This window comes from Pagrus major, chromosome 23 (genome assembly GCF_040436345.1).
Source record: "Pagrus major chromosome 23, Pma_NU_1.0".
Classification (NCBI taxonomy): Eukaryota; Metazoa; Chordata; class Actinopteri; order Spariformes; family Sparidae; genus Pagrus; species Pagrus major.
Window position 1 is genome coordinate 24,881,709 of NC_133237.1, and position 25,483 is coordinate 24,907,191.

Sequence of the window (25,483 nt, forward strand, 5' to 3'; positions counted from 1 at the left end):
TCTGAGAAATTAATGAAAAATGTTTAAAAAGCGCTCTATATATCCAGCAATGTCCCGGATCTGTACCAAAAGTTAATGGGCTCTCTTCTGGGCTGAGACACATCCTCCACCCAAGTTTCATTGAAATTCATTTAGTAGCTTTTTGTGTAATCCTGCTGACAAACCAACAAGCGGACACAGGCGGGAAAGTATAACCTCCTTGCCGGAGGAAATGAATAAACTTATGTTTTGTCCTGCTCTGTTGATAATTGCTTCTCAGAGGAAAACAGGAAAGCAAACCGGTTGTTTCTGTGACAGTGGAGCCGACAGTAATACCACTTGGAAAACCCTGGAGGATAATAATGCTCATAACTTTGACATTTGTGACTTCTGTTCTTCCTTAATTATGAGATTTCTTCTTTTAGTCCACATGAGGAACATAAAGGAGTCCTAATCATGTATGTGTAAGTGTGGGAGTCGGTGTCAGGAACCATCACCATGTACGAGAGCAGATGATTCATGATTAATGACCTCAAGTCCGATTGATTGCTATGTACACCTGTCTGCAGGAGGAAGTGTGAGGCTGCAAAATGATTCTGCAGAAGCTCCTGCAGAGCTCTGTAGTCATGGTCTGAAACAGCTCTATGTGTCTGTAATATAGACTTTAACCCAACAAAATCAATTAATAATGACGTCATGTATTAATTTCTTTACTAGATTGAGGAGTATTTGGTATATAACTTGCATAAGTTTCCATAATTTCTCTCTAAACCTCCGTTTGAACCTGCCGTGCTGATAGCGAGTGTCTCCTGACTGCCGGCGTGACAGAGCACAAACAACCGCAGTCGTATCACCGCCGCTGACTCACCGGCCTATTCCTATCTTTAATTTCATGCATACATTTTCCCCACATGGCGTGTTGTTCCTTCCCTGACACCAGATATTCTTTAGGAGTTGCCACTTTGTGCATTCTGACACTATTCTCCTGGGTGTTGATTGGATTTCATGCAGCCACTGGGCTATGACCGGGCCTCGTGGCAGGGCTTTATTGATGAGCAGCAAATGTTACGGCCAAACCTCAGCAGTGTTATTCGAACAAGGGGAACCTAATACCTCCCCGTGCCTCATTCTACTTCTGAATTCATCCCCGTGTGCTCAGAGAAAGAGACGCATCTTTTGCTTCTGTTTATGCAGATAAAGAGAAGTGAAGTCTCTTTTAGTGTTTCTCTCTTCGTCCGTACGCCTTTTTTTTTTCCTGCGAGCAGCCCGAATATCCATTCTGCAGTCTATTTTCAAAGTCTATTAGGGTACCTTCAGACTTCTTCACACAGCACAAGTGAATCATGTTCTCTGGTGACCTTGGTGCACAGATTTACTACAATGCTGCAGCTCGCTCACAACAAGACTGTCGCTAATATACGGCGTCTTTACAATTCACCTGTTTGCGTGACATCCTGAATGTTTTTGTCAATGCTGAAAGATTTACAGCGGCTACCAGGGAGTTAAAAAAATGAGTCATGAGCACTCCCACGTGTTTGGTCGGTCAGCGCGCACACACACACACACACACGCTGCTCGAGTAGAGGCTGACTGTAGGCCACTCCTGTGAAGGACATTTTCAGAGCTTGAAAAATTAATGTCTATGGATTTGTGGTGTTGAATTATTAAGCCAACAGGCTGGAAATTACCTGAAACAGATGGGCTCTAACTAGGAGACAAGGATGCTGATATACACAGACCTCACACATTCAGTCCCAAACATATGTCGGGCCAGCACTTTCCCGAGGCTTGTACATGTGCAGGAAGCGTGCCGTCTTGCAAGCGAAAATCAGCCATCAATCAGGGTTGTTATATACTGACGCTTTCGTGCTCCCTGTCTCGTAGATGGCTGAACTATCTGCTGCTGCTGATCCTGGATCTGGTCATCTGCTTGGCCGTGTGCCTGGGGATGGCCAAGCAGTCTCGATGGCTGCTCATCACGTAGGTAGCCCGTGTGTGAACCTGCAAGGTGTTTGCTTTTCATCTCCAGCTGTGTTTTCACTGGCCGCAGACCAACAGGGGCAGCAGTCCGCCTCTCTGGCACCAAAAGGTCACTGCATTAACAACCATCGATCGCATTACGTCTTCAAATAGCCCTGATGATGACTCTGCCTTTATTCCTCCCCTCAGTACGGTTTATTTCCACATACTATTAAAGGTCCAGTGTGAAAATAATATTTATATGATGTTAATAAGATGTTTAAAGTGTTGTCCTGCTCTTTACCTCACCGATATGGCGGTATCAGTCCTCACAATCGTTAAAAAGTCATTTTGTTTGTAGTTTCCTGGATAATGACTAAAAAATAGTTCATGACTCATCCTGCACTCTGGGGCCTTTTACTAATTCTTCACCCAATTAAGTACGAAAGGGAAGCATGCTGCCAGAGTGGAGTGTTTACTGTACAGAAACACAAACCGCATCATAACTTATGGGAGGAATGTGTCCTGTTCCTGGTTTTCTATCCTCTGGCTGCTTAGCAACAAATAAAGATATCAGTCCAGAGCTGAGGCAAAGGTAACCGCTAATTACCGCTAACCAGTAATTAATGAACACCTCCAGACCGGAGCTGTATGCAGCCTCCGAGAACAACAGAGGCGAGTAACAGAACTGAGGTGATTCATGGAGTTTCTTGAAGGACCGTTGCTGCTAAATGTAGCTGCCGTTGGTAAAGTTAGTTAGCTTTGCAGCTGGATTCAAATCCTGTAAGTAAACCATCTAAGCCGCCTGTCGTTAAACTGGCCTCTGTCTTCTTGGAGTCCGTGTTGTCCCGTCCTCGTCTGGTCAGGTTCACTGTGAGATACCAATCAGCAGACCACGTGTCCATGGCCCGGGGCTGTAACGCATATTTAGCGCTATTAGCTACTGTAAAAGCCAATCAATATCCACAACAAGTCCTATGCCGAAGAAATAGCGCTTTAATAGCCATTTCATGGGAACTTTGAAGGCAACTTAATGATAACATACATCAAAAAAAGTAGTGTTTTTATTAATATGTGCAAATAAACGAAGAGTTCATATTCCACTGCGATGAGGAAATGGAAAGATTAGCATGAGGAACGTTTGACTTAGTAAATTGTAACCAGTAATTCAGACCGACACTGATGTCTGACGGGCGAATCCACAGTCCAGACTTCCTTTCCCATTTGCCCAATTTAGTGCAGCCTACGTGTCAGTGTGAGCAGACGATGCTCCGGATCGCTCTCCACATCCCCCCTCTGATGGCTCTCACTAATGCCTATTGATCGCCCGAGCAGGATGAGTCTGCTCCCTTAACTAATTATTAAGTGCTCTCAGGCTACTTTATTGGTGCTTTCAAGAGGGTCCGAGGAACGAGCTCTGCAGCCTTTCTTTTTTTTTTTTTACATCCATCAGGAGGGCTGTTCAAAAACTCCCAGCCCTTTCTGCAGCTGCTGCCTGTGGTCGCTGAGAAAATTGTGGTTAATAGTGAGGAGTTTTTTTCTTTTATGTTTGTAAAATCCACCATCCCCGATGTTAAGAGCCTGTTGAACTCCTCTCAGACGAAAGGGGGGCCGATGAAACAAGAGGTCGACAAACTACAGCTGGTGTCAGCGTTTGATTGACAGCGACGGCGCTCGGTGATTGACAGCTAATACGTCCGTGAGTGACAGAAAGCGCAGCCAATTAAAAAATGTTGCCGGTGGAACCCAGCAGAGCAGAAAAGAGATGGAAAGTCCCCAGACTTCTTTTAGTCGTGGCCTTGTGAGACTGAGCCGCTTCACTCAGACATATTGCCGACTGGATCTTGATTCTATAGACTATCTTTTCTATTCTAGAGCTAACAAGTGAATCCAGCGAGGACTCTTGAGTTATTTTACCTTTTATATCACTCCATGATAAATTGAATTTCTAATCTACGATTGCAGCGCTGCAAAGGTTGACTTGAAGGAGGAGAATTCTCAGACAAACGCTGCAAAGATAAATCAAATTACCTATAGGTGGAAAAAAAAGGAGTGAAGATCATTGTTACAAACGGTTTCATCTCTCTCTGTGTGTCTTTGTCTGCATCTCCCTGTCATCCCCTCCCTCCCTCCCTCTCACTCTCTCTCCCATTTGTGGTTTCTCCCCTCAGGATCATGACTTTTGTGGCGCTGTCCCTGATCCTGAGCTGGGCCTCTCTGGGAGCGAGCACCGCTACAGCTGTGGTGAGAAAAGAAGAATCTTAATTCAAAGATGCCTTCCATGCACACATGTGTCGAGGCACACAAAGTCATTCTCTGACATGGTTTATAAAGAAAGCTACCACGTTAAAACCCTTAAAAGGTGCAGTACGTAAGATTTGTGTGCCTTGAATTCATACGACCAACAAATAGGGGCAGCGTATCACCAGAATAACTGCTAACTGCAGCTAACTGTATTCTTTTTATACAGGTATCACTGTAGCTAATGTTAGCTTGTTAGCTCAGTTAGAAAACCTGGCAACTAAAGTTGTAATAGCAGATGACTCTCGATGTGATGATGTTAAATGTCCCCCGACAACCTCTGCAGTCTCAGTTAGCCGCCATCTTTTTAAAGAAACATGGAGGTTTAACTCAAACGTGAAGTTTTTACTAACTTATTTTATGTTTTAGAACAACATGTGGAAATCTCTTAAGTTATTTCGTACATTAAACAAAAACCCATTGACTTTGAGACGAGGGAACCTGAACCACAAACATGTTAACTGATTTACAGCTTTTAGGACTCTTATAATTTTATACTGCGTTATAATGACTTTAAAAGTGACTTGAAGTGGTAAGTGGGTGCTTTACATAAATTAATGATATTCCTGAGGTATATTAGGCAGATATAATACATCACAAGCTGGTTTTAAGTCACTATAAGTGGCCCCCCGTTCTCTGCAAGAACAACACCGACACTCAAACATTCAGACTGCAGGAACAAGGAGAAAAACACATCTGACTGGAGCTGGAGACTTCAAAGTCTTGTCACACTTGCATTATTATTTATTTATGTGTGTTTGTGTTTGATTGGACCCTCTGACACTCAAACTACACACCAGTCGGTTCTGTTTTTTCAGCGTTGATCCCATTGACATCTCGGCGGACGGTGGTGGTCCTTGTGTTTAGCCTCCCCGGCTCATTCAATTACCTCCCGAGGGCATTACTGTCAATAAGCACGTGTTCCTGGACATGTCCGCTGGTTAAGAAGTGTCTGCACATGTTTGTTTACGTTTCTACGGTCAGTCATGCAGTAAAGCTGATTACACGTCCTCCAGACTTTGAGGTCAATCAACCCTCAGCCCCGCCGCTGTTAAAGAAGCTGTTTTCTAGCATTAATTACTGGTTCTGCTTTCTTCAAAAATCTCTTCTTAAGTTGCGCCTCGGCTTTTGTTTCTCTTCCTTATGTCCTCCGTGTTTATGACAGATTGTTGTCTCTGCCTGTCTGTACGACATGTGTTCAGAACATCTGGGCTTAATGGAGCTCACATTAGGGACCCTGCCCGGGGTGCAAAGAGTAACCCCTCGCTTCAAGCATTCCTCCATCCCTTATGTCCACCGTCTCCATCTCCTCGCATCCTGTAGATTATCCCATCTGTGGATTATCCCACAGGATTTCACATCTGCACAGCTGTTGTAAGTGAGACAGGGGGGGGCCCCGACGATTTCAACCTGGAATTAACTACCCGGGTGTGAAATGTAGACATCTCTTGTGGTTCTCGGAGAATGCCGAAGCTTCTCCTGCAGTTTTAAAGCCAGATTATCTTCTGCCGATGAGTATAGCTCATTACAGCCGAACACATGACCTGCATTAAAACCTCTGACCTCTCCGGCACACTTATCCAGAATAGTTCAGCTCGTCTCCAGCGTGCGTGTATGTCAGACTACTACGTCACTCGTGAGCTGAGGTAAACTCACTCAATAACTTCTACCTGCCTGGTCATTAACGATAGCGGGGCCAGTCTGGGTTATCAAAGAAACGCGGTCTCCAGTCATAGAATATGAATGTGGGACAGTATGCAAAAGTAAGTAAAGACATTATTCAAAAAACATCCAAAAACATGGTGCATCTTGAAAGGAAGGTGGATGATGGTGGTGTCCTAGAAAATGCTCATAAATTTATACATATTTGATGAGACGGAGCATAAACAAAATGTCCCCGCTAGTATAATGAGATGGAGATGAAGGCTCTAACACCATAACAGTGCTGTTGCAGTTTTTTTGCTGAAAAAAAAAGAAAGAAAAGAAAAGATATGTAATGAGGGAGAGCATGTGTGAATCTAACTATAGAAAGTGGAGATGAGGCGTAGGTAGGCCCCTTTGTGCGTCAGGTCGTGCTTTTGCAGCTCCGTTCCCATGTGTTTTACTTTTCTTGCATCCTGTGTTGCATCATGTTTTTTTCATTGATGACTGCTTTGTTAGATCGCTCGCTGTGCTGCGCTCCACAGCGAGAGGCTGTAGAAAACACACTGATTGGGGACCTGAAAAGCAAAGCGCACACCAGACTGCGTTGGGAATAAATGACACGAGACTTTGATTTTTCTGACCCTGCGTCACAACATGTCTTTGGTGTCAGCGTGTTCCTTCCCCAAGCATTTGCGTATGAAATTATTCTTTTTAAGTTTTTGCTGTTGTTGTTATTTTCCTCTTCGTGTTCTTGGAAGACGACGTGCACAGAGAAGGCGTGACCTTGACCCTCTAATTGTTTATGCGTGCACATTAGCGGCTCTTCACGGATGAGCTAAAGAGCATGAAAATATGAATCATCCACGGTCAGCAAAGCACGACACGCTCCACGCTGTCAATACAGCCTGTGGTTTGATGCTGCGTAACACACGGTTTTTTCTTGTGGGGCCTGTTTAATGTGTGTGTCTATATGTGAGTGCATGCTTCTGTGTCGCACATGTTTGAGGGCCTTTATGAACGCTTTCACTTCACAGGCTCGCTCAAAAACGTTGTAGTTCAGGTCGTTTGAGAGATTGACGATAACCGGCCATCGAAAAATCAGTTTTACACGGCGGCAGCGCAAGAAATCCGGATCTAGTTCACGTCTTGAATGATGCTGCGCCTCTTTTTGGTCTTGAATACTCGCAGAATTAAAAGCATGTTTGTTTTCCCACAGGGCACCAGTGACTTCTGTGTGTCTCCTGACAAGTTTATTGTCAACCAGACCAAGGATTTCCTCAGCGCAGGTAATTCATCTCCACAAAACAGAATCACACACATCTTCTCTGTCACCGTGCTAATCTTTTCCCTCTCCTCCTCCTCCTCCAGATGTTGCACACTATTATTTGTTCTGCAGTCCGAATCTACGAAACCCCTTCCAGCAGGTATTGACTTTAGCTATCTGCTCACACACACACACACACACACACACACAGAGTTGTTTACTCAGAGTCACACACTGGAAAATGCATTGCTATTTTTATAAAATGAGGTTTTTCCTTGTTAAGATGCCAGGCAGCCAGATCATAATCACAGCCCTAATCGGCTGTTATGAAAAATGAGCCTCCAACACTAATTTAATTACCTAAAGTGATAAAGTTTGATCAAAGAATATCTCTTTCTCCATATTTGGGTCTCCAGAAATTAGGCGTATCTTTTACCCTGAGTGTAATCTGTGCCACGGGGTGTTTCTCAAGAGCAATATTTTTGTAGTAATTTATTCAGTTTACTGTAAATCATGCATTAAGGTGGCTACTGCACTAAAATAACTAGAAATGACAGAGCTATCATACATGCTCGACAAATCCTATTTAAAAACACTTCATGTCGAGCAGATTTAGACGTTTAACTCATAATAAGCACAAAACTCTGGGTGTCAAGTGCAAACGAAGCGCTGGAGCTGTAAAAAGTTCAGACGGAAAACATTTTTTGCCAGAGGCTTCAGGCTAATGGTGGAAGTCGTCCTTATGTACATGACCGGTTGAACCGTACGATCGTCTGAGTGGTAAACAAATTCATAACGATGAAGTTTTGCCTTCATGATCACTTAGCCGAGGGTCATGTGCCGGAGCACAGAGTGTGAATTTGATGCCCACTTACCAACGAGGAGTTTTTATTTATTTTCTCGAGTGATACTCCACCTTCACCCCGCACACAGTTCAACACTCTCCTGGCATCATGCAACTTTAAGAGGCATGTATATTATTTACTACTCACACTTAACAAGGATCATTTTAATCCCTAAATGGATCCGGTGACGGCAACTAAACATGGATTTTAATTATTACTGCTCATGGTTTTTATCTCACATGGATTCACTCAGCACGGATACAGCGCAGCTCACGAAGAAAACACCTGACTCATGAAAATATTATAAAACATAAGACCGAATGGGTTTTAAAAAAGGGACAGTTCACCCCAAAATCAAAAGTACACTGAGTTTCAGTTCCATTATACACAACGGAAAGGCAGAAAACTTTCCACTCAAGAGTAAAAATGTGTTTTTTGATTTTGTGGTGAACTGCCTCTTTAATCTCGTGTGACCCGACTTATCTGTACAGTGCCGGGCTCTTTTTTTTTGTTCTTTCTCGTGAGCTGCACTGTATCTGCGTGTTGAGGATTAATCCGTGACCGGTAATAATTAAAACCCAAATGTTTAGTTACCGTCACCAGATCCATTTAGGGATTAAAATGATGCTTGTTAAGTAAGGATAATGTTTTTATCTGATGGCCTACTTGATATAAATATTGCTCTTTTTGTTTGTGGGTGGTGTGAACGGGGGAGGAAGGAGGGAGGGAGGGAGGGAGGCTGACTGGTGGGCGAGACAGTTGGTGGCGGAGGATAATCTGGGCCTTCCAGTCTGGAGAGAAGTGTGTCCTCTTGTTAAGCGCATTAGAAAGCCTTCTTTAACACCAAATTACTTGTTGACGTGCCGCTCCCAAACAATGCTCTCCTTAATGGGATCCTCTGATTTTGTTTGTGTTGGATGTGTGTGTGTGCGTGCGATGATGGCGGGCGGCTGATTATGTCTTCACAGTCTTTGACAATCTGCCAGCGTTCCCTGACCACCATGCAGCTCCAGATCCAGGGCCTGCTGCAGTTCTCCGTGCCTTTCTTCCCCACCGCCGAGGTAAGTGACTGACTGACACACTATTACGCCAAGCTGTGGGAAAAGTGTGTATCATTCTCTCCTCTCGTTTATACCTTGTTTTACAGAGAGACCTTTTGGGGATCCAGCGACTGCTGAACTCCACCGAGTTCAGTGTACACCAGCTAACAGCCTTGCTCGACTGCCGCGGGCTACATAAGGTGAGGTCAGATTCCAACCGGGACACTTTTTTAATAGGGCTGCTTTGGAGCATAGCTCAAAGCCACACAGAGGAGCGACTTGACTGATGCTCAACCTTTTTTTCTTTACTTTTTAGACTTCTGACATGTTTAGAGACACCGCTGCAATCGTCAGTACACTGTATCTGCTAGACAGCCTCTGTTCACCACCCCCACACATCCTCACTTTAAAGGCGAGGTTTACTTCTGCAGGTTTCAGATTGTCAGAGTTTTATCTGTAAAGAGACGACGTCTCCGCGCTGAAATGAGTCTTTTTCGTGCCGCAGATGTTTTAGATCAATAGAAAACCTTCACATGTCGATTTTAATTGTGTTTGCTGCATGTAGGTGTGTAGAGATGAGGTAAGGTGGAGGTTGAGGAATCTATTCGCAGTGACAGCAAGGTGGTGATGCATGTTAGTAATATATATTATTTACATTTGAACGAGAGGAGGCTGTAACAGAGTGCTGCAGAGGTGACGTCTTTATGAAGGATAACCAGGAAGTTAGCATCACCAAAGTCCTTTTAGAGCAAGTCTTTCCACTCGGCAGCCATCTTTAAATGATCCCAATTAGTGCGTGCTAACAAAACCAGGCCACTATCACCAGTCAAATCTGATAACAGCTGCTTAAAACATTACGTGTTCATGACGTGGCGTGACGTGGCGTGACGTGACGTGACGTGACGTGACGTGACGTGACGTGACGTGACGTGACGTGACGTGACGTGACGTGACGTGACGTGGCGTGACAAATGCTAGTTTAATGTCAGATGTTTGGATAACCTCACCTTTCTTTGTAATCCTGTGTGCTCGAGAGCAGTCATTACCCACCTGTAACAAACCAAGAATACATTTGTTCATGTCATCAGAGCAACATCAGGGTCCCGGCTTGAAAATGACAATAATAAAGTTTGTGTGAAAGTCTGCATTCAGGACGGTACGTCTGCAGTTGCATCATTTCCCCCCCTCGCGGCAGCTCGTCTCAGTTTAGAATAGTAATGATGTTTGTAGTCTGCCCTTTTTAACCAATCAAGCTTCAAACTTGAACAACACCCCATCACAAACTGAAGACGATCATTTGATAATCCTTCATGAAATATTTAAAGGATGTTGGCACTTTGTTTCTACTGCAGTTGTTCAGCAGAACCACAAATGCTTTGTGTCTGGAGTACAGTGAGGTCCAGGTTCTGAATGAAAGTCAATTAAAAGGTGCAATATGTAAGAACTGGTCACCTCTTGAATACATACTCCAAACTAACAGGGGGCTGCATATCACCAGAATAGCTAGTCAGCTCAGTTAGCGGTGCAGTTAGCGGTCCAGACTGGGAGCTTGCAGGGGTCTCATGAGAAAGTACGGGCCGGGGTTAGCATGCTAACTCCTGAAGCTATCTCTGTTACATTGTACATAGACGTCTTTCACATGATGTCAAAACTTCTTCTTGAGGGAATTTGTGAATTTTTTTAAATTCTTCCACATGGCACCTTTTTTAAATGTCCCCAAAAAAGTGGCATAAACAAACATGTTTTTATGTTTTTATAAACTCCATCAGTGTTTTTTTAACATCAGCTAATGGATTTTATTTCAGTGGGTTTACAGAAATACTTATTTACAAATGATTCACTGAAGTTCTCTTTGAAAAATGCATGAAAAGTAAAAACATCACTGGACAAACATAACAACCGACTGCACAATACATGTATTGTATGTGTGCGTCCATTCTTCCAGGACTACCTGGACTCTCTAATGGGTGTGTGCTACGACGGGGTGGAAGGGCTCCTCTACCTCTCTTTGTTTTCTTTGCTGGCTGCCTGCGCGCTCTCCGCCATGCTGTGTGCTGTTTTCAGAGTGTGGACGCTAATGGCCAGCAGGTTAGCACCAAGCAACATCCCCCTATCCCATTATGGTACTGCCCACAATGCACTCCTGCAAAGTGTTAACACAACCACTCTCTCCCGGGTGTCTTTCTCTCCGTGTCACCCAGGGACAAAGAGTATGACGACATAGACGAGGAGGACCCGTTCAACCCGGACGCGCGGCGGATGTCCTACAACCCCAGAAGGTCCAACATCCACAGTTTCTGCAGCTACACGAGCAGCCTGGGCAGCGTGGCCAGCCTGCATCCACCTCCAAATCCTACCACAGCGCCTCCTGAATACATGTAAGGTCCACGTGATTGACAGTATCGTAGTACATCTGGGTTACATCTCTCACCGCCTTTTCTTTCCCCTCTCTGTCACAGGAATCAGTCCATGCTGTTTGGAGGGAGCCCTCGATACGAGAACGTGCCGCTCATAGGGAGAGGGTCCCCGCCTCCCTCGGTGCGTTGGCCCTGTGGGGCTCTGGTGTCCCTTGTGTGATGAGGATGAGGGCACCAGTGAACTCGACACTGCTGCTAACACTCACAGACAGCAGCACTATGAGCATAACAACACATATACACTGCACAGAACCGCACACTGCCAACACATTTTTGAAGGGGGAGGGATGTTGCTTTGCATGTGATGGAAGACTGCCCTCTGCTGGCCGCTGTCTGAAGTGCATTCATCTCTGTATGCAAAGACACTCACTGCTAAACCCCCCCGAGCTGCTGTCCTCCTCACCACTGCTGTGGATTTTATATTTCTTTGTATGTAAAATTCAGACTCAGAATTTTAATATCTACAATATTAATGAGATAATAATACAAACTTTTCTCCATAAGTGAATAAACAAGCTGTTCTCAGAGGAAAATAAGGTCCCCAGAACGCTGTTTGAAGCTAGAAAGGTGGCAGGGTAAACAAGTAAAACAGCATGACACTGTTGTACTATAAGATCAGTTTGTTAAGTTTGTTTAGGCATAAAAAAAAAATCAGTCAATGAAGATTTTTCTTTACAATTTCTCCCCCAAAACTTCACAGTGCAGCTTTAAGACTAATGCATACATTTAAATATGTATGAAATAACCATTCGATGAATAACATCCGTGCAGGTGTCTAGTTTTAGGACTCATAGTCTGTACGTGTCTCCAGAGCTGCAGCTGGATAACACTTCACACTCTCCACATTTAAAGGTTTCTCTTCGGTGAAGTTCCTTTTTCCTTTTATTAAGTTTTCTGTTTGTGCCGCTGAGTCAGTGCTTCAGCTGCACTCTTGAAACACCTTTTTGAGGGAGATGGAGAGAATGTGGACCGCTGTTTAAAATTTTAGTTAGCCTCTGTGAGGCACTGGTGGCGTTTCGTATTGGTCCGTGTGACTGAGACGCTTTGGAAAAAAGGTATTTGCAGGATATTAACAATAGAGCAGCGAGGGAAATGTGTTTTTCTTCTTCTGTTGTTATTTTTGTGTGAATAAGCTCTGCAATGCATTTTTACTAATGCTTTAATGTAAGCACTTCCTCAGTGAGCAGTCTAACCTTTCTGTTATTTTCATTTTGTTTTATTTTTACTCAGACTTTTAGAAGTTTTTTTTTGTTGTCTAACTTCTTCCTGATTTCTTTGATTTCATTCTCATCCCGCTCCTTCGAAACACGCTGTGGCTTACCGCCGTAAAGACGCTTGCTATGCAGAAGGTTTTAACCTATAAGACCCCCTTAAAGCTCCATACAGCTGTGTGACCTCCTGACACTGAGTTATACATGTGAGTCTAACTGATTGTGTGACCCCCGACTCATTAAAGTACCACTCCCTGAATCCACAACCTCCTGATGTAAAGATCAGCTCATCACCAACAGAAATACTCCCCAAACCTCCACATCACACCATATTAATATATTTTAAGACGCCGTTGTTTGAATTTGGACGTGCTAACGTGTATTTTTCTATCATTTCCTCTTGCAGTATTCGCCCAGTATGAGGACCACCTATCTATCTATGACTGACGCCCAGATCAGACACTTTGGGACGGACTTCCAGGTGTAGCCCGCCCACCTGCTGAATCCTTTTCAGAGAAGCAGCACCGACTGAGACTCTGAGTCCTTAACCTGGGAGGCTGCCTTCATGGCGTTAATCCTGTTTTACGGGGAGCCGCGGCCCGCCGTCCCAATCCGAGACATGAAAGCAGGCCACACGAGACAATTACCTCAGTAACACACCAGTGCGGCGCTCCGAAAGCCCTGCATGCAGATCCGAACAGAGGCGGCCTGAACGGGTTCGACCTCGAGACTGTTGTTGATGTTGTGATGTGTGTAAGCATTCCCATGAGCCGGATCAAGAGCCTTTTGAATTGATTGGATCAAAAAATGTTTTTTTGCTATTTCCTTTGGTGGCCTGCATGTATGATCATCCATACGGTCAGTATTTTGATCTAGAGTGGGACGGCTGAATACGACCCACGGTCCTTCCAACGTGGCATTTTGATTGTTTCAACTTTTTAAAATAAGAACGAAAGATGTCGATGACAGCTGTAACAAAAGTTGTCGCGAGCAGCCAAAGATTTGATATTTGTGATTCTCCTTTTGACTATGCAACCGCCACATGTTTGAGCATCTCTCTGTTCCTTGTTGTAAATAATTGCATTGTGCATCCTGCTAATCAGGGATGAGTCTTCGGGGTTTATTGTTTTTCTTTTGCAACATTTTGGATCCATATAGCAGTTGCATGTAGGAAAATTCCCCCTGAACTAAATAAGCACAAGAGGATGGGATTTAATTTTAGCCCTCCAGGCATGTGTGACTGTGCTGTGGCACAGCTGGTAAACATGAAATGAATATGCAGAAATGTAAAGTTTGGTCTCGGATCCATCTGCCCCCCTCCAGTATCCTGTGAGAGAGAAGTGGTTCTCTTCAGTGTTGGATTTGCTGTGTGCTGTTTTTCTTTGTAGGATAATGTATAAACTAATGTTTGAACATAAATGCTGTATTAAAACGTGTGTTCTTCTTCTTCTTTCTTCATTTACTGATTGTTTGAGCCTTTACTCACCTAGAATTATGGGAAATATCCTCAGCCAGCACCATAAATCTAACAAAAATGGTAGAAAATGCGTTTATGCATGTCAGGACCAGCACATTGGCTGCACTGTGTATTTTTTCTAAAAAACAAAAATGAAAGTATCTCATTTAACGCCCGGCTAAATAAGACTTTCCTCTCTGGTAAAAAGCCCCGGTGCCCTCATGTTCGTAATAAACGCCACAAAAGTGCCCTCCTGGATGCCCCTGTGGTAGATAAAAACATGATTAAGTGCCCTTTACTGTTGCCCACCGTGCAAGAAAACATGATAAAGAGCCCTCTGGGGTCTCCTTCCTGTGGAGGAAAATGTGATGCAGTGCCATATAGGCTGCCCAACAAGCTCGAAAATGAGTTGCCCTCTTGGTGCTTGGTCTAAATGGTTAAATAGTTAATAGGTCCCTGTGTGTTTTTATTGCAGATGTGTAGTGATTTTTTCCATCCTGAGCTCGCGAGCCTGGTTCTCTCTCTCTTTGTGTTGCAGAATGCTGCATTTTACAGGATATTATATCACCGGGTCATCATTTTTTTTGAATCACTGAGTATCACTAATGTTGCAGCTGGTGGAGGTCATCGTTACTACTTCATTTACTGCCAGGAGGCTTCACCCTCGCTCTTTAAAAAGTAACTAGTAACTAAAGCTGTCAGCAGCGACAGAATGTAAATGAGTACATCTACACAAGTGCTGTGCTTAAGGTCAATTTTGAGGTACTGCATTTAGTTTATTGCTTTAGTAACTAGTTACTTCTCAGATTGCAGCTGCATCAGAGCCAAAGTAATACAATTTTTAAATTCGATTTAATTATTTTTTTCAGCAGTTGGACAAAAAAATAAATAAAAAAACCAACTCTTATTCCAATCACCACAAAAATACATTATATACATACATGTTATTATATGTCAAATGTATTTTTACTTGTACGTTTGATACTTAAGTACATTTATTATCAGTTACTTTATGACTTTTACTCAAGTACTATCCATGAAGGTGACTTTAACCTTTACTGAAATAATATTTAACATAATATCTTTATTTTTAAGTATGACTTTTGGGTACTTCTTACAACACAAAATATTTGCCTCTGGAATGTAGTTGAGTACAACTACCTCAAACTTGCACTTGAGCAAATGTACTTAGTTACAGTCCACCACTGACAGTGTCCAGGGGTAGTCTACATCTTTACAGCATTACAGTCTTCACCCAACAGCACACAATTACAAACAATTACAATTATTTGAAACTGGAAACTTGACTAATGTGAACTAATGTTCTGTTCGGCTGTGATAACTTTTGAATACACTCAGTATATAAACGTACAGGCTGCAGCATCCTCACCTCTTCCCATTCAGCTCAGGTGGGTTATTTTTATAGGTTTTTTGAATGGAGTGTCGTGAGCGCTGTCCATGGTGCTGATCTTTTTTTTTTTTTAATCCAGTCGCCGACAGCATGTGCCTCTGAATCAAACGTATATATCGCGACAGCAGCTGTGATTTGGCTCCTCTGGCACCGAGAAATGTTTTGTCGAAGTCATAACAAACCGCCTGAATGTCCTGCCTCGCTTGCCGTAGGAAACACGGAAAAAAAAAAAACTGTGGACATGGTGGTGTTCGGTTAGCCTGCTAGCCATTCGAGGCTGTTTATTAGCATGGCAAAATGCTCGGTAAACAGTGATATTTTGTCTGTCGACGAAGGAGGATGTGGAGGGGATGTGGCTAAATAATGGGCAACGTTTTTGGGAGAAAGAGTCGACCCTCGCGTGTAACGGAACAAGACAAAGCCATTTTGGTGAGCTGCTAGCGGCTGTAGCTGCAGATTAGCCCCCGTTACATTCACTGTGCACAAGAGGGGTGTTAGCTAGCTAGCTGCTCTGCGCTGTGTGGATTATTGTCAGCCGATAACGTTGTCTTCTCATACGGTGTGCTATTAAGCATTTTGCAAATAAGTCAGCTCTATCTATATTAATGTGTCTGTGTTTATTTATTAATTTAAGTGGTGTGTAAAGGGTGTTTTGTAACTTGTCCCTCAGCAACTGAAGCAGCAGAGAGATAAGCTGAAGCAGTACCAGAGGAGAATCACTCTGCAGCTGGAGAAGGAGCGACATCTGGCAAAGCAGTTGCTAAAAGATGGCAAGAAAGAGTAAGAATAACTATGAACTAGTGTGTAATGTTCATTTTTATACCTGTTAACATGTAGCCACACAACAGTGAAGGCAGACAAATGTAAAAAATAAGGGAAAATGTTGTTATTAACTAAAAATAATCACGCATTAAAAACCTTTACTGTGAAAATACTGTATATTTATTCATGTGCTGTTTCCTACAAATAAAGAGAAGAAACACAAATATTACTTTTGACATTTGAGATGCAGACACAAAAGCACTTCACAATGCATTTTTATAGCGCTTTCCAGTCTACTGATCGCTCAAGGCCATTCATACACTGATGGCAGAGGCTCATCGGGAGCAATCTGGGGTTCAGTATTGTTACGTTTCCCCAGAAAACAAACCCTGAAGGACAGGGGTCGTCACAAAGCACTGCACAAATCACAAAAGGGTCAAAGCAAACTGGTCCCTTGGTGTCTAAAAACCAAAAACCAAAGGTGAAGTGGGAGTCACTGATCAGGGGGGAAACAAAATGAATAGAGACTGGCCAAAAGAAAGAAATCTCAAACACACTCAACCAAGATTTTCACCCAAATGGAAAACACAGAGAGCCAACTGAAGGTGCTGACTCCCTGAAAACACACAACCAACTGAGCAGGGGAAGTGCAACCCCCTTATATAGTCTCCCAGCTGAGGGAGAACATCACAGGTGCACCCAATAGCTTCTGATTACCTGTGACCTAGATCTTGAGAAATCCCTGTTAACATCAGGACCTTGAGGAATCTCCGATCTGTCCACAACAGTATCTTGCTCAAGGATACTTGTCTAGACCCTAGACAAGACGAGACTTATGCCATACAATATCATGATATGACGATATCCAAAATCTAAGGTTATATATAGTCTCACATCACAGTGATGACATAATATTGATGCGTCGCTCAGCCCTTCTCAGAAACAACACACTGTTCTGCTGTATTACATCTTGCCTTTTGATTTGTCACTGCAGAAAGGCACTGCTGCTTCTCAAGAAGAAACGATACCAGGATCAGCTCCTAGACAAGACTGAAAATCAGATTTCAAACCTGGAGCGCATGGTAAGTTTTCTGAGGTTGCACTATTGAATATATATATGTAGATTGAGGTATTTTTATTTCATATTCTTGGAGAAATACAAAATCTGAAAGCTGTAGTTACACTTCTGATCTTCCTGTGTTCTGTATAATTCAATCAAGCAGATTTCTCCCAACCTAAATCTGAGCTGCAGCTTCGAGCTCGGTCTGTTTTCAACCGTTACCGGGGTTGAATTTCTATATAACGTAACAAACAACAACTTTAGTCTCGTGTGAAAGAACTGAAGCAGCAGGCTGTTTTTCATCTTCCATTTATATTTGCAACTTGGTTGTTGTTGTTTGTTTTCTGTGTTTTTTGACGCGCTAATATTTGTCAACAGGTTCAAGATATTGAATTCATGCAAATTGAGATGAAAGTCATCGAGGGGCTCAAAGTTGGCAACGACTGTCTGAAGAGTATGCACGAGGTCGGTTTGCTTTTATATTTTGTTTTCTTGTCTTTTGTGTTTAGAAATATGCCTCCCGCATTCATGTGATAATAATACCCCCTTAAGCTTTAGATATGTGAGTGTACACTTAGACAATGCCAAGAGTTTCCACTGATAAGCACACTTTCTTTAATATGATCCTTGGGCAAGGATTGAGCGGCAGAGAAAGCTTGTGGTTTTGTGTTAGCGTAGCTGGTGCACATTGTTTGAAGATTAAAGGATTAAGAAGCAAAGCCTTGACTACAGCGGTGTGACTGCTGCACATCCTTGGATACAGTGCACAGATCTTACTCAGGGAAATTCACAAGGCAGCCAGAGTGTGTGCAAAAACACTTTTCATCCCAAACACTTCTCTTCTTCTGTAACGCGGGCTTCCTCTTCCTCTTCTCGCTTTGACAGATCATGTCTATTGAAGATGTGGAGAGAATCCTGGATGAGACCCAGGAGTCAATTGAATATCAAAGGGTAAATGTCAGCTCGGTGTCAGTCAAACACACCTGCACAGAGCCGCTTCTGCTCTCCAGTAATTGTTTATTAAAACCTGTTCTGTGTGTATTCATTATAGCTACTTACTAGAGAATACTTACCTGAGTATTTACATCATATCATATACTTTATACTTCTGCTCCACTACAAGTCGGATGTAAATAGTTTACTCTTTACACTACGTTTATTTGATAACTTTAGTAACGAGTTACTTTGCAGATTCAGATTTTATAAACATGATGAGCTGTTAGATTAAACTACTCACAGTATAGAGGGTTAGTTAACATGAGTTCTACCTCGACAAACTGTAATAATACAAATGCTACTCACCAGTGATAAAATGTAACTAAGTACTGTGCAATTTTGAGGTATTTGTACTCGAGTATTTCCATTTTCTGCTACTTTATACAAAATTTTTACTTTTTACTTTCTACTAAATTTATTTGATGACTTTAACTACTAGCTACTTTGCAGATTGAGTGCTGTATCGGTGACTTTCACTGTTACCAAAATAAAATTTGAACACTATCATTACTTTTACCTGACATTTGGGTACTTTTTTACAACACTTTAACTCACTTGATTCATAATAATTTTCTACATTTTGAGAACTTTTACTTTCAGTACTTTAAGTTCAGTTAGCTGACAGTTCTGTAATTTTACTTGAGTGATTTCTGAATGCAGCACAGTAGTATTTTTACTTTTACTTAAAGGGACACCCCAAAAAAAAAATGTATATTTTTCTTCTTATGCTATTTTTCCATCTAGATGGTTTTGGTGTGAGTTGTTGAAGTCTGGAGATATCAGCCTTCTCTCTTATGTAATGGAACTAGATGGATGGAGACATTAATGCCGTCCTCTTTGGCTGAGCTAGCTTAGTTAACTAGCCTCTCGTCCATGAGTAGATGCATATGAAAAGAAAATAGTTCCCACATCAAATTGCTCATAACGAGGTCTGTGGATTATCTTGAGTCATGATTTCTGGAAAGAGACATTACTGTCGAGTTTTTCAAATGTATTTTTTTTGGCATCTAGTTCCATTATATTGGAGTGAAAGCGGACATCTCTACAGCTGATATACAAAACTCTGCAACTCACACCAAAACAATCTAGGTGGATCAGTAGCACTAAGGGTAAGGAAGGAAAAATATGGATTTTAGATTTTGGGGTGAACTGTCCCTTTAAATAAAGGATGTAAATACTTCTCGTTCCACCCCTGAGTATAAGTTTAATATCAGCTTAAATTCACAATACTCAATGGTGAGAGACGAGGTAGAAATGTCTTTATAAAACTCAGCTGAGACATTTTTTTTTGCTGTCACAGCAAATAGATGAGATGCTGGCCGGAGCCCTGACGCAGGAGGACGAGGACGCTGTTTTAGCAGAGCTGGAAGCTATCACTCAGGTGGGTGTTGCGCTGCATGTGTAACTGTCATTAATACAGAGAACGGTCGCTGAGCGCGCATGCTGAGGCCTGGTGTAACCGCAGGCTTCAGCCGTCTGAGTCAAGTCGGGATTTCACACCGAAAATTGCATGTTTGTGTGTAGAGCAGAGGAATAAATCTCGCCAAGTTCGAAGCATCGTGAAGGAGGAAAACGATATCATTATTCTTATCTAATAGTAGGCTGTATAATTGAAACAATAATGCTAATTAAAATCCAAGCAGATTTTTTTCTTCTTCTTTTGTGATCCAATTATTATTCCGCCTGACACACACAGACCACACAAATTATTATGTTTCACGCTTGAACACAGACGCAGATCCTAATTTGTAATTCCTCTCGATTTAACAAAAAAGGGAGCAAGCAATGCAATATTGTTTTTAATAGTTTATTGAAAAGACTGTACGCTCTAAACTCAAAATAAATAAATTAGATTATTGTGGCCTGATGAGGTCGTGTAAAGATGCCTGAAACTTAGAGCTTCTAACTGGTGTGCACGTTCAAACACAAGGATCGAAGAGCCTGTTATTAGTATTGTTCGTGAGGGAGAGGCTGGATGAGTGGAAACAAACATAAATCAATATATTTCCATGCGTAACCTAACTAAGAATAATAAACAAAAGCTTGGCTTACATTATTAATGCATCCTCTGAGGTTAAGAGGGAATCTTTCCAGCCTTCTTCAGGTTCAGGTTTCAACTTTATCTCACAGGTAAATAAACTAAGTGGCTCCAACACGGTGGAGGATCTGTCTGTCTGTTAATGTCATTATTATCCAAAAGTATCTGTTGCCCTGGTACCTGTAACATGTATGATAGAAACTAATCATCAAGGAAGTAAGAATGAAGAAGTAAAAGTAAAAATAATTCAGTGTTTTTCTGACGAAGCAACCAACCACAGAGTTTTCAGTCTGCGTCCTGTTAACTCAATGCCCACTGTAACAATCATCTGGATAGAAGCTGTTTTTGATTTTAAAACCCTGTCTCTGAAAGTACCTGTGTTCACGTGGACCAGGCCTCATTCAGAGTCAGTACAACATAACAGGAAGTAACAGTTTCCAAAAACAATACATCGTGTCGGGTGTGGCAGCACCGTGTGAGACAGCAGGGTTTGAACAGGACACTCCCGGTCCTTACGTAACTTTCCGTTCTATAAACTTCTTCCTTGTGCACTAACAGGTGAGTCTGTCCAGCCACTCATGATTAAAATAATATTCAAGCTCGAAATACTTGAAAAAAAAAGTATCTATAAATGTTTTGGATGAGCCAGAATGCAGCCAAAGTGCCTTGTTTCGTGGTATCTTTAGCAACGTTTTTCTGGCCCAGCACCAGGATCTGATCAGAGCCAGACACACTCAAACAGTTGGCTGAACCCAGGCCTACGTCATGAGCACCTGTGCTCTGGCTCCCGGATCTGAACCACGTCTGGGCCGTAATTTATTGCTGCATGTCGGCCAAGTGTACGTGACAGTGACACGGGCCAACTTTGCTGTCTCGGTGGTGATAATTCCCTGAATCCTGAAGCTCGCATCACAAGATGTCAACATATTTGCAGCTTGCCAGCGAAATATTTTCGTGCTTCTCCACATGATCAACACTTACTGTCACCCCGTCTCTTCTCCTGAAACAGGGAGACGATGTAGCACTGCCAGAGGTCCCCACTGAGCCAATACCGGAGGTCCCAGAGGCAGCTAAAGCCGAACCAGGTATTTTTTTCTTTCATCACACACATGATTGATTTGTAATTGATGCCGGACTGATCATCTTTACTTTTCTTTTCCAGAGAGGAGAGAAGCAAAGAACAAGCCAGACAGAGAGATGTTGGCAGCCTGACACACTGACAGGAGTCTTTGTTCTGATTCTGTTCATTTCAGCATTTCATTTTTAATTGTTAGTGGGTGAAGGTGAGACCTGCAGACGTCAGAGCACCTCCACACGTTTCTACAGGATCAGCACTGTGTCTGTATCTACATAAAGGAAGTGAAATCTCGTACTTCTCCGTGTCTGTCGGGCTTTTTAGATGTTTTACACATGAACTTCAGTTGTTTTCCAAAGTAAACTGAGCTGTGGCAACGATATGTTTTCTCGGCTTTTCTTTCGTAAACCAGTTTCTGTGGCTCCGTTGTCATGGCATCACAATATTTTTGTTTGTGTATCGTGCTTCCTCCAGGAGAGGGCGCTCTCTGCCAGCTTCAGTTTGTGACTCAACCAGTCCAGAAAACAGGTGTCTTCATTCACATCACATCACATCTCTGAAGTGTGTGTGGTCACTGACAGGAAGCTCATGTTGCTCATACGTGGGAAACATTCAGACAGGAAAGCTAATATAGTATTTTACAAATCCCACACTAAAGTGGGTGCTTAGGCTGTAATTAGCATGTAGCGTGAAGCTGTAACACCTCTGGTATCACTGAAAACAGTCAGAGGACGACGAGCTCTCAATTTCACTCAGATTATATGTAAAAATCTTCTTTTGTAAGCAGAAACTTCATGACGTAACACGCTTTACATGCCTACAGTTGGGTGCTGTGTCTATGAACTCATCGCGAGACATCAGAGGTGTCAATAAAAACAGTCAGTCAGTCAACAGTCAGCGCATAACGACAGTTTATTTCCACCTCAGGGCAGAAACAGCATTAAAATATCAGAATCAAACTGCCTCTGTATATTAGAGGAATGCTGGACTTCAATTGGTGCAGAAATAAAGTGGGCGGGCTCTAAATCTGCGCTCTGAATAGACGGTGCTGCGTTAAAAGGCTGTAGGAAATGTTGGGTTTGAGCGCATGTGGCGAACAAACGCTGTTATGCCACTGACCAGCATCATATTATAGCTTGTTTTAACTCACTTGCTCTAGAGCTCACATAAACTTTAGTATGAAAAAGTAATAGGTTAAAAAGTGGGTTTTTTTTAAGAGTTATTTTTAACCAATTATTGTTTTTTAAGAGTTTTTAATCTCCTGGTAGATGACTAAAAGTGTAGGTGAATCATCCTGCACTCTGGGCGTGTGCTAATCTTTCATCCAGTGAACATTATCTTAATTTATGGCTAGCCGTAACCACTAATCAAGGATAGCTAACCTTAAAATTGTTAATAAAGACTAACTAAGGGTAAAAAAATACGGTAAGTGGTCTCGCCTACCATTGGTTCACTGTCTGTCCTTATAATGATGACGACATTTTTTATTTATATAGCTACTTTGATATATAAATTGTAGCTCAAAGTGCTTTACAGAGGAAAATAAAGTCAAAACACAAATATAATAACATAATAATATATAATAATAATAATAAAATAGAAGAAAATAAAGTCAGAACACATGAAATATAGTAAAATAATAATGTATACAAAAATAAAATAGAAGAAAATAAGGTAAATACACACGGAATATAATAAAATAATAATAAAATCGAAGAAAGTAAAGTCAAAACCAATGGTTTATAATTAAATAATAATATATAATAAAAAATAGAAGAAAATAAAGTAAAAAACATTAAATATGATAAATAAATCACATATGATAATACAAAAATCTAATAATATAGATGATTAAAAATAGAAATATGGTAGGCTATGAGTAATAAACAAGTTTGTAATGATAAAAACATTAAGATAAAAGCAATAAATGTGAATATTAAAATACATATCAAACAAAAACTGTTTCAAAAAGTTAAGTCATTAAAAAAAAATTAAATTAATAAATAAAATAATGTAAAACCATGAAGAGAAGCTGCTTGTAATGTGGTGGAGGTGTGTTCCAAAAACTATGGTGCATGAAAACAGAAACATCTTATTATTTATTTATATTTTTAAACTTTTGTGTCTGAACACTTCTGGGGCGCGTCTGAGATCGCGAGAAAAACCGAGCTTCGGAGTTGCCCGTGAAGGCGGCAGCGGGCCGTCAGCTGTGGAGAGGGAAGGTGTGTTCAGTTGAAGTGCGGCTTCAGGAGCGCAGCATCGTCTCCCTCTCTCTCTCTCTCTCTCTCGCTCTCCCTCTCTCTCTCTCTCTCTCTCTGTATTGTTTCACTAACTCGCGCATTACACATTTTTTTAATTTTTTTTTTTGTTGCCCTTCTTTCACGCGGATACACGTTTCACGGAAAAAAACGTTTATGGTCCTGGCTGAAGATTTAACGATGTCTCGCACCGACGAGGTTCACCGCTTGACGGAAAACGTCTATAAGGTGAGGCTGAAGAAGTAATGCATAAAGTTTTGTGCGATATTGTGTTTCCAGCTGTGTGTGTGTGTGAGCACACTTTAGTGGTCATCGCTCAGGACGCGTTCAAAGACTTGTGGGGTTTTTTTTTTTCTTCCTTCTTCGATAATCTCTTGAGGGAGAGGCGAGGCAGCTCAGTTTCTGTTTGTTTATTGAGCAAAATGTTCACTCTTCCACCTCCACGCATTTTTTTCTTTCTTTGTTGATAATTAAGGTAACACCTCTCACATAAAAAAAATCCCTCCACTGCTGATACAAAAAAATCAAAGTCACTCACTCTCTCTATTCCTGCACGTAGGCCTAAATTATAGTCCACCTACACGCGCTGATAGTAGAGTAGAAATGTTTCTGTCGCCCCGTTTATTTGCTGAATTAGGGACATTCCAGGAGTCAGTGTGTGTGACGGGGCAGAGGAGGCTGGCCTTATCTGTTGCAACAGGTAAACATTTGCCCCACAGGGATTTCAACATTCAAACCTGTTCTGCGTAAAAAAAAAACCTGTGAGAAACTTTGCAGGCAACTGTTCAGCCTCTGGGAAAAAAAAAACCAGAGAGGGATTCCCAGTCATAAAAGAGCTGCACCCCAGGACTGTTTTACAGGCTGTATCTCTGGGTTATTATTATTATTTTTGTTATGCAAATGATCTGATTATTGAGCCAATGAAATGGCAGGAAAAGATTTTTAAAAAATGTCTTTCGTCCAACCAGGACTCCCAAAAACCAAAATGCGTTCAAGTTGCGATGATGATAAAACGAAGAGAGAAGCTGCTCATGAGGTGGCGATGTTCAGATGCATTAAAAAATGAGAATTCAGTCGTTGATGGGAAGTCAAGTGAAGTTTCGTGGTCCTGCAAAACGGCAAAATAGTGTCGCAGCGTTCTCCTGAACAACTGAAGTAGCTGCTTCTTGTTTTAAAATGTAAAAAACGACTGAAAAAGAAGAATAAAATGGCTCCATGCAGCCCCGAGATCCCATTTAGGTTCGAAAATACATTATTTTCGAGCTTGTGTACCCATTTATGACATTGGTGCGTGCTAACACTTTTAGCTTAGCAGCTACAGCTTAAGAAATTGTGCAAATAAAGTGTTTTTTTTCAAATCATTTTGGTATTTTGGGGCTTTCAGAGACTTGGATTATGCCGGATGAGCTGTACGGAGCCATTTTATGTTTCTTTATGGGTTTTTTTTTTTTAACATTTTAAAACAAGTCCGTATCCACTGCAGGTGTTTAGGATCAATACTGCAACGCTTGTTTTGCTGTGAAGCTCCAGAAACGAAACTTCACCCGATACTCATTGGCACGGGGAGGAGTAAATACAAACTAAATTTTCATTTTTTTGGGTGAACTTATCATTTAACGTCCGACACTTGATGGTTGATACACGACTGAAATGTTTAATCGATGACGAAATAGTCTCTGATTAACTTTCAGCGACGCAACCAATCCGTTAATCGACTCATCGTTCAGACACTCGTTCTGTGTAAATTGTTAAAACTCACTCTGGACT

At 41.9% G+C, this 25,483-nt stretch overlaps 3 protein-coding genes across 5 annotated transcripts in view; all 3 read left to right on the top strand.

Moving 5' to 3' along the window:
- Positions 1 to 14,096, top strand: part of LOC141019643 (protein tweety homolog 2-like) — a 33,939-nt gene extending 19,843 nt beyond the window's left edge. Inside the window, exons 5-14 of the mRNA XM_073494625.1 lie at positions 1,864 to 1,959; positions 4,110 to 4,182; positions 7,100 to 7,169; positions 7,252 to 7,307; positions 8,961 to 9,053; positions 9,140 to 9,232; positions 10,978 to 11,120; positions 11,234 to 11,410; positions 11,492 to 11,570; positions 13,067 to 14,096. Coding sequence (XP_073350726.1) covers positions 1,864 to 1,959; positions 4,110 to 4,182; positions 7,100 to 7,169; positions 7,252 to 7,307; positions 8,961 to 9,053; positions 9,140 to 9,232; positions 10,978 to 11,120; positions 11,234 to 11,410; positions 11,492 to 11,570; positions 13,067 to 13,147 — 961 coding nt within the window. The 3' untranslated portion in view covers positions 13,148 to 14,096. The remainder of the gene's footprint in view (positions 1 to 1,863; positions 1,960 to 4,109; positions 4,183 to 7,099; positions 7,170 to 7,251; positions 7,308 to 8,960; positions 9,054 to 9,139; positions 9,233 to 10,977; positions 11,121 to 11,233; positions 11,411 to 11,491; positions 11,571 to 13,066) is intronic.
- Positions 14,097 to 15,782: 1,686 nt separating this feature from the next.
- On the top strand, positions 15,783 to 21,838 carry LOC141019514 (charged multivesicular body protein 6-like). Its single transcript, XM_073494458.1, has 8 exons — positions 15,783 to 15,956; positions 16,198 to 16,307; positions 17,284 to 17,371; positions 17,728 to 17,814; positions 18,235 to 18,300; positions 19,646 to 19,726; positions 21,393 to 21,468; positions 21,546 to 21,838. Exons 1-8 carry the CDS (start codon positions 15,891 to 15,893, stop codon positions 21,593 to 21,595), a joined length of 624 nt encoding a protein of 207 aa, XP_073350559.1. The 5' UTR covers positions 15,783 to 15,890; the 3' UTR covers positions 21,596 to 21,838.
- A 1,891-nt stretch (positions 21,839 to 23,729) lies between these two features.
- Positions 23,730 to 25,483, top strand: part of LOC141019331 (BAR/IMD domain-containing adapter protein 2-like) — a 66,972-nt gene continuing 65,218 nt past the window's right edge. For all 3 annotated transcript variants that reach the window (XM_073494214.1, XM_073494215.1, XM_073494216.1), the window contains exon 1: positions 23,730 to 23,944. In XM_073494214.1, the coding sequence (XP_073350315.1) occupies positions 23,873 to 23,944 (72 nt within the window). In that variant the 5' untranslated portion in view covers positions 23,730 to 23,872. The remainder of the gene's footprint in view (positions 23,945 to 25,483) is intronic.

Coding starts and splice junctions, on each gene's coding strand:
- LOC141019514 (XM_073494458.1), top strand. CDS start 15,891: ATGGGCAACGTTTTTGGGAGAAAGAGTCGACCCTCGCGTGTAACGGAA. Junction 15,957..16,197: donor AACAAGACAAAGCCATTTTG/GTGAGCTGCTAG, acceptor CTTGTCCCTCAG/CAACTGAAGCAGCAGAGAGA. Junction 18,301..19,645: donor AGTCAATTGAATATCAAAGG/GTAAATGTCAGC, acceptor TTGCTGTCACAG/CAAATAGATGAGATGCTGGC.